This window comes from Doryrhamphus excisus, chromosome 16 (assembly GCF_030265055.1).
Source record: "Doryrhamphus excisus isolate RoL2022-K1 chromosome 16, RoL_Dexc_1.0, whole genome shotgun sequence".
NCBI lineage: Eukaryota > Metazoa > Chordata > Actinopteri > Syngnathiformes > Syngnathidae > Doryrhamphus > Doryrhamphus excisus.
Window position 1 is genome coordinate 15,929,533 of NC_080481.1, and position 13,099 is coordinate 15,942,631.

General features: G+C 44.5%; 1 protein-coding gene across 6 annotated transcripts in view; it reads left to right on the forward strand.

The window, feature by feature from the left end:
• Positions 1-13,099, forward strand: part of LOC131104448 (membrane-associated guanylate kinase, WW and PDZ domain-containing protein 1) — a 52,243-nt gene that overhangs the window by 32,275 nt on the left and 6,869 nt on the right. For 5 of the 6 annotated variants that reach the window (XM_058051630.1, XM_058051632.1, XM_058051633.1 and 2 more), the window contains 10 exons: positions 982-1,046; positions 1,887-2,048; positions 4,015-4,522; positions 5,610-6,165; positions 6,292-6,355; positions 6,433-6,816; positions 12,320-12,520; positions 12,592-12,668; positions 12,732-12,878; positions 12,949-13,087. In XM_058051630.1, coding sequence (XP_057907613.1) covers positions 982-1,046; positions 1,887-2,048; positions 4,015-4,522; positions 5,610-6,165; positions 6,292-6,355; positions 6,433-6,816; positions 12,320-12,520; positions 12,592-12,668; positions 12,732-12,878; positions 12,949-13,087 — 2,303 coding nt within the window. The remainder of the gene's footprint in view (positions 1-981; positions 1,047-1,886; positions 2,049-4,014; positions 4,523-5,609; positions 6,166-6,291; positions 6,356-6,432; positions 6,817-12,319; positions 12,521-12,591; positions 12,669-12,731; positions 12,879-12,948; positions 13,088-13,099) is intronic. The other variant, XM_058051629.1, reaches the window with a different exon arrangement.

The window sequence follows — 13,099 nt, forward strand, 5'->3', positions numbered from 1 at the left end:
GGAATCGAACTCAGGTCTACATGCAAATCGCATGCATCCGGAAATGCTGCATTCATTCATTCATTTTCTACTGCTTATCCTCACAAGGGTCGCGGGGCGTGCTGGAGCCTATCTCAGCTGTCTTCGGGCGAGAGGCGGGGTACACCCTGGACTGGTGGCCAGCCAATCACAGGACACATATAGACAAACAACCATTCACACTCATACCTATGGACAATTTGGAGTCGCTAATTAACCTAGCATGTTTTTGGAATGTGGGAAGAAACCGGAGTACCCGGAGAGAACTCCACACAAACTCCACACAGACATGCCCAAGGGTGGAATTGAACTCGGGTCTCCTAGCTGTGAGGCATGTGCGCTAACCGCTCATCCACCGTGCAGCCCATTTTTTGACATTTATTCATTCATTCTCTACCGCATTTCCTCACGAGGGTCGCGGAGGGTGCTGGAGCCTATCCCAGCTGTCTTGCATGTATTAGCTGCATTCAAGTATTAACACGATGTATATTTATATGTGTTGGGTGCTGGAGCCTATCCCAGCTGGCGATAGGCGGGGTACACCCTGGACTGGACACGAGCCAATCACAGGGCACATATAGACAAACAACCATTCACACTCACATTCATACCTATGGACAATTAGGAGTCGCCAATTAACCCAGCATGTTTTTGGAATGTGGGAGGAAACCGGAGTACCCGGAGAAAACCCATGCATGCAAGGGGAGATGGCTGAGGGTGGAATTGAACAAGGGTCTCCTAGCTGTGAGGCCTGTTTGCTAACCACTCATCCACCGTGCAGCCCAAATTAATAACAATTAAAAAAAAGCAATGGATTACCATATGAGTCAATCATGCAACATTTGAAATAGTCTGTTCCAGTGTCAAACTGTATAATAATAATACTTCATTCACTGTACTTTGCAATGCTCACAAGTCACAATCTTACACTTCTTTTTTCAACTTCTTTTTTGTCTCCAAAAGCCACAAGAGGACCAGCTGGCAGGGTCCTCGGGCTCCAAGCAGGGAGTCCATCTACAAAAACGAATGTGAGCCTCTTTGTTTCTTTCTTTTTTTAATTTCCTCATCTTCCTCCTATATGTTATTATCGGGACATTGGTGGCACGTGTAACGGCTGAACAAGCCCCCAAATGATGTTACATATTTGTCAAGTACGGAAATAACAGCCACAGCCAGCTGGTTGAAGTCAAATGAGATGGAATGAGCTTTTGGCTGAAACGAGACAAGTAAGTGATTAAGGCCTTAAAGCTAGGCACGGCTGGCACAATGCCAAGCTTGTGAGCCCAGGCTGGCGGGGGCGGTTGGGGGGGGGGGGGGGTCGACACATGCGTGTCATGTGACTGTCAATGTTTTTTCATGAGCTGATCACATGATTTGCTGCAAAAAAGAACAAGCGCATGCTCTGGTTTGTTGTAAAGTGACTGGCATCATTCCTGACTGTGAGGCAGTTGCGTTACCTTCTTGCAGCCAGCAGGCGGTGCTAAAGTTCTCTTCATTTGAAAACTACTGTACAATACTGAATGTGTACTAAGTTTGATATTCATTTATTTAGCTTTTAATGTCGTGGTTCAGTTTGTGTGCATGTTAACTTAATATAGTGGTAAAGTAATTTTTTGGGAAGGACCATCTGCCATGTTTGGACTTTCTCTCCTCTCTCACTCCTAAAACCTGTCAGCCCACCATTAAGTTGTCCAAACACACACAACTGAAACCGTTTCCCTGCTCTTTAACTCCAATGCTAGCCCGGCAGTAATCCTTTCAATCCTACCACTTTTACTGGACACTTTTATGACTTCCCACGGAGGGACACAACCACACTATCTCATGCTCCTTTTTTTTTTTTTTCCTGTTGTTGGATATTTTTCCAGGGTTCACAGAGCACCCAGAGGATCTTCGAGGTTTTCTTGTGCACACGCATTTGATCAAGGGCTCCAGAGGCTTTGGCTTCAATATTGTTGGAGGCAGCAAGCCGAGAGAGTTCCTGCAGGTCTACAGCGTGACGTCAAGTGGACCTTCGGCACTCAAGACAGGTGACAGTAAACACAGCAGTCATTTTATTTGGTGCAATTGTGTAATTTACTGCACTGCATCACAGGTGATGCTTTAAAATTCTGAACTTCTCTGTGTGGAGTTTGCATGTTCTCCTCGTGCATGCGTGGGTTTTCTCCGGGTAATAATAATAATAATAATAATACATTTTATTTGTACAGCGCTTTTCAAAATACTCTAAGACACTTTACAGAAGAATGAAGTTGAATAAAGCAAGTAAACAGAATAGAAGACACACCAAAATACAACATTCATTGGTTAATACACAGTTAAAACATGAGTAAAAGCGCGCGGGGGGGGGCACAGCAGTCAGATATAAAAAATTAGACATTAAAAACAGATTTAAAGAGGTGGGTTTTCAGTTGTTTTTTGAAGGTGGGAAGGTCAGGGCAAGCACGGAGTGAATGGGGCAAAGAGTTCCAGAGGGTGGGGGCAGCGATGGAGAAGGCTCTGTCTCCCCAGGTTCGGAGCTTGGTGTTACAGGGGAGTGCCAGGAGGTTTGAGCCTGAGGAGCGAAGGGGGCGCGGGGGATTGTGTGGATGTCCGGTTTCCTCCCACATTCCAAAAAAAAAGCTAGGTTAATTGGCGACTCCAAATTGTCCATAGGTATGAATGTGAGTGTGAATGGTTGTTTGTCTATATGTGCCCTGTGATTGGCTGGCCACCAGTCCAGGGTGTACCCCGCCTCTCGCCCAAAGACAGCTGGGATAGGCTCCAGCACCCCCGCGACCCTCGTGAGGAAAAAGCGGTAGAAAATGAATGAATGAATGAGAGTATCTGTACCATTGGGCTGCACGGGGATCTAGTGGTTAGCGTGCAGACCTCGCAGCTAGGAAACCCGAGTTCAATTCCACCCTCGGCCATCTCTGTGTGGAGTTTGCCCTGTGATTGGCTGGCCACCAGTCCAGACAGCTGGGATAGGCTCCAGCACCACCCTCGCGAGGAAAAGCGGTAAAAAATGAATGAATGAATAAAATCAACAATAATAAACATATTGTTATATTATACTTATCTGACAGTATAAATATATTGTACAGTCAATAAGACCAACATACAGTTTGTGACATAACAGCGTTCCTTCTCAGTCTAAACTCGCCGGGATTATACTGAAAATTCCCGATTCCCTCCATCAACCGTATATCATAATCAGTCGTTAATCCCTCGGTCTTGCACACTGTAATCTCCCTATCATATTACACGCGTATACAGCAGCTACACGTGCAGCTCATGGATGTAAACACACAAGCAGGCTACTATCACCGCTATCACCGTACTTCATATCTGTTAACAGGTTGGTTTTCAGGGATTAGTTATTAGAATTAATCCACACCTACATAGAATACAAAAGGCGTTGAGTATGAAAGAAATTAAACTGACTCCAAATTATCCATAGGTATGAATGTGAGTGTGAATGGTTGTTTGTCTATATGTGCCCTGTGATTGGCTGGCGACAGTGAATGAAGATGTATTATTATTATTATACAGTTTTACACTGGAACAGACTATTTCAAATGTTGTATGATTGACACATATGGTAATCCATTGCTTTTTTTAAAAATTGTTATTAATTTGGGCTGCACGGTGGACGAGTGTTTAGCAAACAGGCCTCACAGCTAGGAGACCCTAGTTCAATTCCACCCTCGGCCATCTCCCCTTGCATGTGTGGGTTTTCTCCGGGTACTCCGGTTTCCTCCCACATTCCAAAAACATGCTAGGTTAATTGGCCACTCCAAATTGTCCATAGGTATGAATGTGAGTGTGAATGGTTGTTTGTCTATATGTGCCCTGTGATTGGCTGGCCACCAGTCCAGGGTGCACCCCGCCTCTCGCCTGAAAACAGCTGGGATAGGCTCCAGCACCCTTGTGAGGATAAGCGGTAGAAAATGAATGAATGAATATTGCCAAAATCAACACAGTACTAATAATGTACTTCTGTACTTTAAACAGCGGACATCCTGGTGTACATCAATGACATTTGTGTGTTGGGAGTGTCCCACAAGGAGGTAGTGGAGATGCTCAAATCGGTACCAGTGGGCCACAGTGTACACATCGCAATCAGAAGAGGGTACCCCTTGCTATACAACCACGACGGGTGTCTCAAGCAGCCCCCACAGACACAGTTACCGGACAGTGAGGACCCCACGCTATTACCTACCACCTTCCAGCCCCAGTCCCTTCACCAGATACCTCGCCGCTCAACACCCCAGAGCCATCACTTTAACGGATTCCACGGTGATTACATGGAGCCCGGCGTGATCCTTGACGCTAATGGAAACGCCACTTCATTAGCCAGCAGGCGGTCCTCATTCAGACGCTCCAGTTTCAGTCATACTGCCTCTCCGCCCCTTACACGCCCACCTCGTTCCATGAGAAGTTTTGCCCGACTCCAGTCACTTGACCCAACACTGGCAAGCCAGAGTGACAGTGAAGTGGTCTCTGCGATTGGTTCACACAGGTAAAATTCAAAAAGCACTTATATCAATATTTTATATGTTTATTCATCTCATGTAGTGTTTTATGGGGAAAAACATCGAAATTTATGTTATAGATGGCTCATACTGAGATGATTAAAACCATGTGAACATATGACCAAAGAAAAAGTATTACATACAGTAAGAGAACGTAAGATTTATAATGCTATTTTTAAGTAAACAATGTATTAAAACAATACAACTAAACTATGTATCTAACAATATATTAAATATTTATTAAAGGGGACCTATTATGCTAATTTTACGACCCTTTGTATTGAGTTGTGGACTCCTATAGAGCAGCTACACACAATAACCCGCACTTCTAGATCTTCCAGAATCTGTACTTATTTCAAGTGTATTTCTTTGGATTTGTGCTTCCCGCCAAAACGGTCTGTTTTAATTCATTCCAACAATGGCCCGCCTATGGGCATGCCCACCTTGCTGTGATTGGTCGCACTCCTAAACTACTTCCTGACTTCTGCGCTCAACACGTTCTAATTTAGCGGGTATAGGAGTTGATAATAAATGAATAAAGTCTTTGGAGAGCTAATTGAAAGTTGTTAGGAGCTAGTGGCCGGAGACCCCTGACTTACCTTGAGGAGGAGCACTCATTGTCGCACACACTTTGTCAGAAGCACCACTGGTACCGTGGAGCTCAGGAGAACCGGAACGTGAGGGTGCTGCTCCACCTCGCGTGCCTGAGGAGGAACATTTGTTACATTTGTTCACTTCCTGCTTTCCATAATACAGTTTAAGGTTTTTTTTTGTTTTTTTTCTGTTTTTTTAAATAATGCACCTCGTACCGAAGTACAAATGTATTATATTTACATTTATTTATGTTCAAATTTAATATATAACACATTTATTTATGAAATACCTACATGTTGTCTCTCAAATAATCCAAAATGTTTACAGTAATATATTTTCCTGTGAATTTCTAACGGAATACATGTTTCATTGACAAAGTAGCATAGAGACAAGGATTTTCAGAAGGTAACTCAAATAATTCTGAAGAATAGCTCAAAGTAAAAACTTCTGACCTGTTGCTTTTTCTGTCTTTGTCATCAGGGCATCTGTGATCCGCAATCACAACAATAACTCCCTGTCAACGCCGCCCCATCCTTTACGTTACGGTACATCCAAGTCATCCGAGAGCGACCTATCTACCTGTACCCTACCTGTATCCCGCCTGCCCCTGCCTCAGTCACCCAAGCGGCCCTCGTCCTCCCCGGGTGGTCCCCGCAGTGCTCACGCCCACCTCTTCAGGCCGCAGTCCTCCCACCTCCGACCTCCACCGACACCCGACACCCCCCGCCATCGCAGCTTTAATGGTTTCCATAGCAACACCAGCCCTACCGCAAGTCCCAGTAAGATGTCCTCTCCTGGTGCAATGAGTGTTGGTAGTGGACCGGGAGGATTCCGCGGAGGGGAGTTGGTGCCGGTGGCTTTGGCGCAGAGCGAAAGAGACAGGGGCTTGGGCTTCAGCATGATGGCCGGTGGTCCGGGGGGCAGGATGACCATCGTGAGAAGAATCTGGGATAGGAAGCAGTGCAATACTTTACAGCCAGGGGATGCTATTGTCAAGATCAATGGAGCTGATGTTCAGAGTCTTAGCCTTGCTCAGGTAACACAAATCACTCTTTCATGTAAATACCTCAAAATAAACTAATAATAATATAATATAATTACTACACAATCCTTAGCTCCTCATTAAATGTCATGTGACTGTCTTATTGTCCCGTTTTCACAGGTACAAACAGTTCTTCAGGAGCATACCAAACAGGGAGAAGTCATCCTATTGGTCTACAGGGGAGGTAAAAACTTAACTTAAACTTAAAATCAGGGGTTTTAAATGACTTATTTCTGACATCTTTCTCATTGTTATGATTAGGCATCTATTCAACTATTTCCCCAGGCTCCGTGCGGAGACTTTGCTCTCCTCTGCTCCACCCTCCTCCTCCTCCACCACCCGGTAGCTTGGACAACCACGTCATCCACACCGATGCCTTACCTATACCCCAGACATGTTCCTCGCTGATCCAGAGCACCAGTTTCTTGGAGTCAATTCCAGTCACTCTGACCATGGAGCCCAAAGACTGGATCGAAACAGGTTTGGAGGACGTAGCCGGAAGAGGCACAGAACCGGATTCAGGTCTGGAAATGCGAGAAGATGAGGGTGTCCGACCACTGAGAGGGTTTGATGTGGAGTTGAGGAGGAAGCCAGGGGAGGGTTTTGGATTTGTCATCGCCTCTCAAGATCTGGAGAACACAAAAGGTTAGAAATATTTTGATATTTTTATAAATTTTTATATATTTGTATATATTTTTTATATATTTTTTAGATATTTTTTGATATTTATTTTTAGATATTTTTTGATATTTTTATCAATTAGTATGATTTGGACCGAGTGGTTAGCGCACAGGCAACACAGCTACGAGACCCGAGTTCGATTCCACCCTCGGCCATCTCTGTGTGGAGTTTGAATGTTCTCCCCGTGCATGCGTGGGTTTTCTCCGTGTACTCCGGTTTCTTCCCACATTCCAAAAACATGCTAGGTTAATTGGCGACTCCAAATTGTCCATAGGTATGAAAGTGAGTGTGAATGGTTGTTTGTCTATATGTGCCCTGTGATTGGCTGGCCACCAGTCCAGGGTGTACCCCGCCTCACGCCCGAAGACAGCTGGGATAGGCTCCAGCAACCCCCGCGACCCTTGTGAGGAGAAGCGGTAGAAAATTAATGAATGAAATAACAAAGTGGGCTGCACGATGCACAAGTGGTTAGTATGCAGGCCACACAGCTAGGAGACCCGAGTTCAATTCCACTCTTGGGCATCTCTGTGTGGAGTTTGCATGTTCTCCGGTTTCATCCCACATTCCAAAAACATGCTAGGTTAATTAGCGACTCCAAATTGTCCATAGGTATGAATGTGAGTGTGAATGGTTGTTTGTCTATATGTGCCCTGTGATTGGCTGGCCACCAGTCCAGGGTGTACCCCGCCTCTCGCCCATGTGTCCTATCTCTTGTTTATGTTTTGCCCCCATTTAAGTACACCAAACATTGTTTTTTCCAGCTATAGATTATCCTGCATAATGTTGCATTTAAGTGTGCATGGTACAGTTTATCAATATTTGGAATCTAACATGTAAAGCGTGACGTTTTCAGATTTATGCATCCATGTGCCTATTAACGACCTCATATAAAATGACCTTCTTATGGTTGTCCAACACCAACGTTAACAGGCGTGCCCATATGATAGGACGGTTTATGTCCTGTCCGCAAATGGACACATGCTGCCTTGAGTAGTTTAGTGCAAAGCTCATCCCTGTGATGAACGGCTCCGTGTCGGCATCCTTTGTCTTGAATTGGCTGCCCTTTGTTCCTCTTTGATGCAGTTCAATTTGCTTTATGGCCCGAGCAAACACACATTTATAAAAATGTTTTCATGGCCAGATTGATGCCGCAGCTGCACTCTGTCTCCTGAACTTCCATCTTCATTGTGTTGTCACTCTCATTTGTCACCTGACAAAGTCCTGTCTATCACTTCAGATCCCCGTCTCTCCTGTATCATCACCCCCCCCCCCACCCCCCCGCCTCGGCCCCTTCCCATCTCTTTTTATCTCCTCTGCTGTTCCATCATTCCCCCTCACTGGCCCTACCTCTCTCTCCCTCTATCTCTCCCTCGCCACCCCTTTACGCTGCAGTAAAAATGTCCGGTGTGTTTTTTCCAAAGATTAAAACTCTGCATCCCTCCGCCTCCCACCCACCCACCCACCTCCCGCTCTCTCCATTGCTGGCTGAAATGCTACTCTCATACAGAGGGGGAAAGCACACAGTTGGGACAGCCTGCGTTTTAGCTCCTGTTAACCATTACATGTGAACATCAGCACCTTGGAGAGCGACTTGACTTGGAATCCAGGAGGTCATTTTTACTTTTTATTTTTTTTATTTTTTTTTTACCTATGCTATTAAGAGAGCCATGCTGGAGAGACTGCAATCTGCTCTGAGAACTGTGAAGGAGTCTAAACGTAATTATTTGCTTCATTTCCTTCTCCATTTATGTTTTCACGCCGACGGGTGAGCTCGCCGGTTTGCTGCAGCGTTTTGTCTTTTTCTGTTTTTCGTTTTTTATGCATTAAGCTGGAAGCTTTTAATTCTTACTCAGAAGTTTGCTCGGTCGGTCGTGTTGACCGTGGCCGATGCGGAAGTTGGACATGCTTACAGGTTTCTGAATAACTATCTAAATGATGATGTTTATTCTAAAGATGATTTTAAAATATGTTTCACATGTTTCTTACCACATCCCAAAAGAACATGCTAGGTTAATTGGCGACTCCAAATTGTCCATAGGTATAAATGTGAATGTGAATGGTTGTTTGTCTATTGCTAAGGGAGCCATGAAAGCCACATATTTTAAAATGTATTTCTGTGAGAGCTATGTATTTTTTTTAACATTAAATACAAGTAAATGTGTATTTTTATGCAATTCCAACAATTTAGATTGGATGGATGGATGGATGGATGGATGGATGGATGGATGGATGGATGGATGGATGGATGGATGGATGGATGGATGGATGGATGGATGGATGGATGGATGGATGGATGGATGGATGGATGGATGGATGGATGGATGGATAGATAGATAGATAGATAGATAGATAGATAGATAGATAGATAGATAGATAGATAGATAGATAGATAGATATACTTTCTTTATTCTCATTGCATTTATAATATAATAAGTCTCCGGGGCTGCACGGTGGTTAGTGTGCAGGCCACACAGCTAGGAGACTCTGGTTCGATTCCCCCATCGGGTATCTCTGTGCGGAGTTTGCATGTTCTCCCCGTGCGTTCGTGGGGTTCCTCTCACTTTCCAAAAACATGCTAGGACTCCAAATTGTCCATAGGTATGAATGTGAGTGTGAATGGTTGTTTGTCTATATGTGCACCGTGATTGGCTCGCCACCAGTCCAGGGTGTACCTCGCCTTTATGGGATAGGCTCCAGCATACCTGGTGAGGATAAGCTGCATAGAAAATGAATGGATGGATATTCAATTCCATGTTACTAGCATTGAACCCATTAAAAGGAAGAGCTTTAACAGATATGACAGATGCTGTTTACTAAAGATTAACGGCACTCTCTTATCTTAGATGCGCGGTTAGCTGCAAGATGCATCTAGGTTGGAGAGTAGGTTTTTTTCATGATGGCCCGAAGTGGTTCTACAGTTAGTTCTACCAGTGATCATGCGGCACAACACTGTTACTGGCGCTGGCTGCTGGGCATAATGCAGTGGGATTACTCTGGAACGGGACAACATGGATGGACCGCCAGTGGGAAAGACAATTTGATATGAAGCAACCTATTTGGATCGCGTCTACGTAGTGTGTCTGCGTACGTGCACGAGTGCGAGTGCGTCCGGCTGAGCACATCTGTCTCAGTATGTTGTGTGAGTCACGATGTGTGTGCGCGTGAGCCGGGCTTTTGCATATGCGCTTGTGTATTTGGCAGAGGTTGATGTTCCACTGTTGTATTATACATGATAAGAAGACTATTTGCAAAGCTGTCTTGGCTCCGATTTAACCTGATTGACATTTCTGCCCGCGCCACTCACATGAAGATGTGACTCTGAAATCATATTGAATATTTATTTCTTGATATTACAACTTAATTAATGCTGAAAATATCACTTTCTGAAAAGATTCATATGTCTAGACTTTAGACACACCGATTAGATCTGCAAAGAAGCATTAAAAGTGGCTATTTTTATCCCGGAAGCACAGTGGGTGACGGCACGATTTGTGTCTCATGGAAATAAATACTTGATGCTGCTGTATAGGTTAAACGGGGACAACGGAAAGACTTGAGAGTGGCCAGCTGTTCCCAGCAGGAGATCGTATTATAGAGAATGGGGCACATTTTATACTCAACAGTCTTTTCACTGAACATGTTAGTGATTTCATCGATGAACCAAGCATGCAAGTTACACAGTACTACATCACATATTAGAATTCACAATTTCACATGTCCAAAAAAGGAGTAAAAATATTATGGATTAAATTTGATAAATGGATGGTTTAGGAAAAAAAGGTAGCTCAGGTCGTTTGTAAGAGGATGACACTTAAGTGATCCTAAAAGCTATGTTATCTTGCCCCTGGTCCTGGGTGACGGACAGGCCAGAACAAGAGTGATTCAGAAGACAAGAGCAGAGACCGCACTTCACCCTGACGTGGAGCCAGGCCCAGGATGCATCTTCACCCGTCGGGATCGGCCGAGCCCAGCCCAAAAAAAAGCCACAATAGATCTCCCCATGTAGACGCAAAACCTGATGGGTCCGGTGCATGGACGACCTGGTCTTTGGTAGTCTAATCTGGTTCCTGGGACATGGAAGTCACTTCTCTGTTGGGGAAGAAGCACAAACTTGTGCAAGAGGTTGAGGCATTCTGACTATATGTAGTAAGACTCACTTTGACCCACAGTTTGGGTTCTGGAACCAAACTACCCGAGAGGACCTTGTTCTACTTCAGGGGTCTCAAACTCAATTTACTTGGGGGCCACTGGAGCTCGGATCTGGGTGAGACTGGGCCGCATCAGGTTTTCCAAAAAAAAAAACAAAATAAAAACGCATTTATTAAAAACAAAAAAATTTTAAAAACTTTGCTTTGGTTCCAATTTTCTATAATAAAAGCTCTGATAAAACATTCCACTGTTCTCAAATATCTTACAATTTATTTTTCTACACAAAATGAGATGAAAAATAAATAAACCAATCAAGAATAAAGAAAATCAATCAGTAATAAATAAATATAATAATAATAATAAAACGGCAAATAATAAAAACTTAAGAAACCACATATAGTTGGTGGGTAGACAAATTATTTTTTTCAGATTAAAATGAACAAAGCATTATTACAGCCCTGTAGACATGACAAAACACGACTATAGTCACATTTATACTCTTTTTATTTACAACATATTGCGCAACTGCAGCGTCTTGAGACACATGCTAACTCGCAAACTAGAGAGGCTAGCGACCTAAACGGTAGCCTTCAAGTTATTTCCTTTCAACTTAAATAGCCAAAAACTTACCACTTCCACACGGATAGGGAGGATAACTATTAACAGTTATTTAACCTTTAACATGAACATTAATCAAACGTAATAATTTTTTCTGGGTACATGATACCATACAGCATCCATATCAAACTTGCGCCGGCCGCACTAACATTAAACTTTTATATCAAGGCGGGGGCCTCAAACATTTGGGCCGCGTGTTTGAGACCCCTGTCATAAGGTATTTCCCGTTTTGTACCCATGCACACGCTTTGTGTTGCCAACACATACTGCAGTAGCTCACTAATGTGGGGGCGGTGGGGGCGTCTCACAAGAGCTGAGAACTAAAATAACCAATGTGGTGAAAGAGAAAAGTCAAGCCCTGACAGATTTGGGCTACCAAAACATATCAGGGGGAAAGTTTGCATCCTGTGCCAGATTGTACCTGAGCAGCAAGGCAGTGCAAATGACTGCATGGCGGCTGGCTGTGTCAGCGGATGGAGAGATTAGTTGACAGATGGGCTGAAAGAGAGGATGTGAGTGTTTTCAAGGAGACAGTGGGGGAGGTGTGAAGAAAGTAGGAGTCATTTATAATGTAAACCTACCTACAACAAATCCACAGCTCGACTGCGCTCCACATAAATCTCCATCGCCTTTAAAAGTCGACTCCAATTACGAGACTACTGGCGAACGAGACTTTAAAACGAAAACTGATGTTTTTCAGCTGCATCCCTTCTCCCCCATCGCTTTGTGACGGTGCGCCGAGGTAGCCCGGCATCAAAGAGCGGTCAGATTCGACCCGGAGATCGATTGGAGGCCGTGGAAGGACGCTCGGTGGTGACGCTTCCTCATCGCGAGCTTGCTCAGATCCTACGCCGTGCAGGAAACACTCTACGCCTCACCATTGTACCCCGACCTAGCACCTGTAAGCTCCCACTTTGCACACTCTCACAGTCTTCTCATTCCAGATCTAACTTCTAACCGATAAAACTACAGATTCATCAGGACTCGCGGAACCCACAGAGTATGAATTTGGTCACAGAAACAAAAAGAGTCAGAAGTCACGTGCGAAAGTGAGTACAGCACCGGAAGCGGATTCCATGATTTCAGTCCACACTCACAATTCGACTCTGCAGCGTGACTCCAGGTATTACAGCATCGACTTGGATCGGGGTCCGTCTGGTTTTGGGTTCAGCCTCAGAGGGGGAAGCGAATACAACATGGGGCTCTACGTTCTGGGACTAATGGAAGGCGGGCCGGCTTCACGTAGCCAGAAGATGCAGGTGAGTGAACCAGAAATGGTTGAATAAAGTCTGGATAACAGACTTTTTTTCGTTTTTCTTTCTTCTGCAGGTGAGTGACCAACTTGTGGAGATAAATGGTGACAGCACAGCAGGGATGACCCACAGTCAGGCGGTGGAGCAGATCCGCAGAGGAGGTCACCGCATTCATCTGGTCCTCAAGAGAGGAAATGGATATGTGCCTGACTACGGTGAGAAGAACA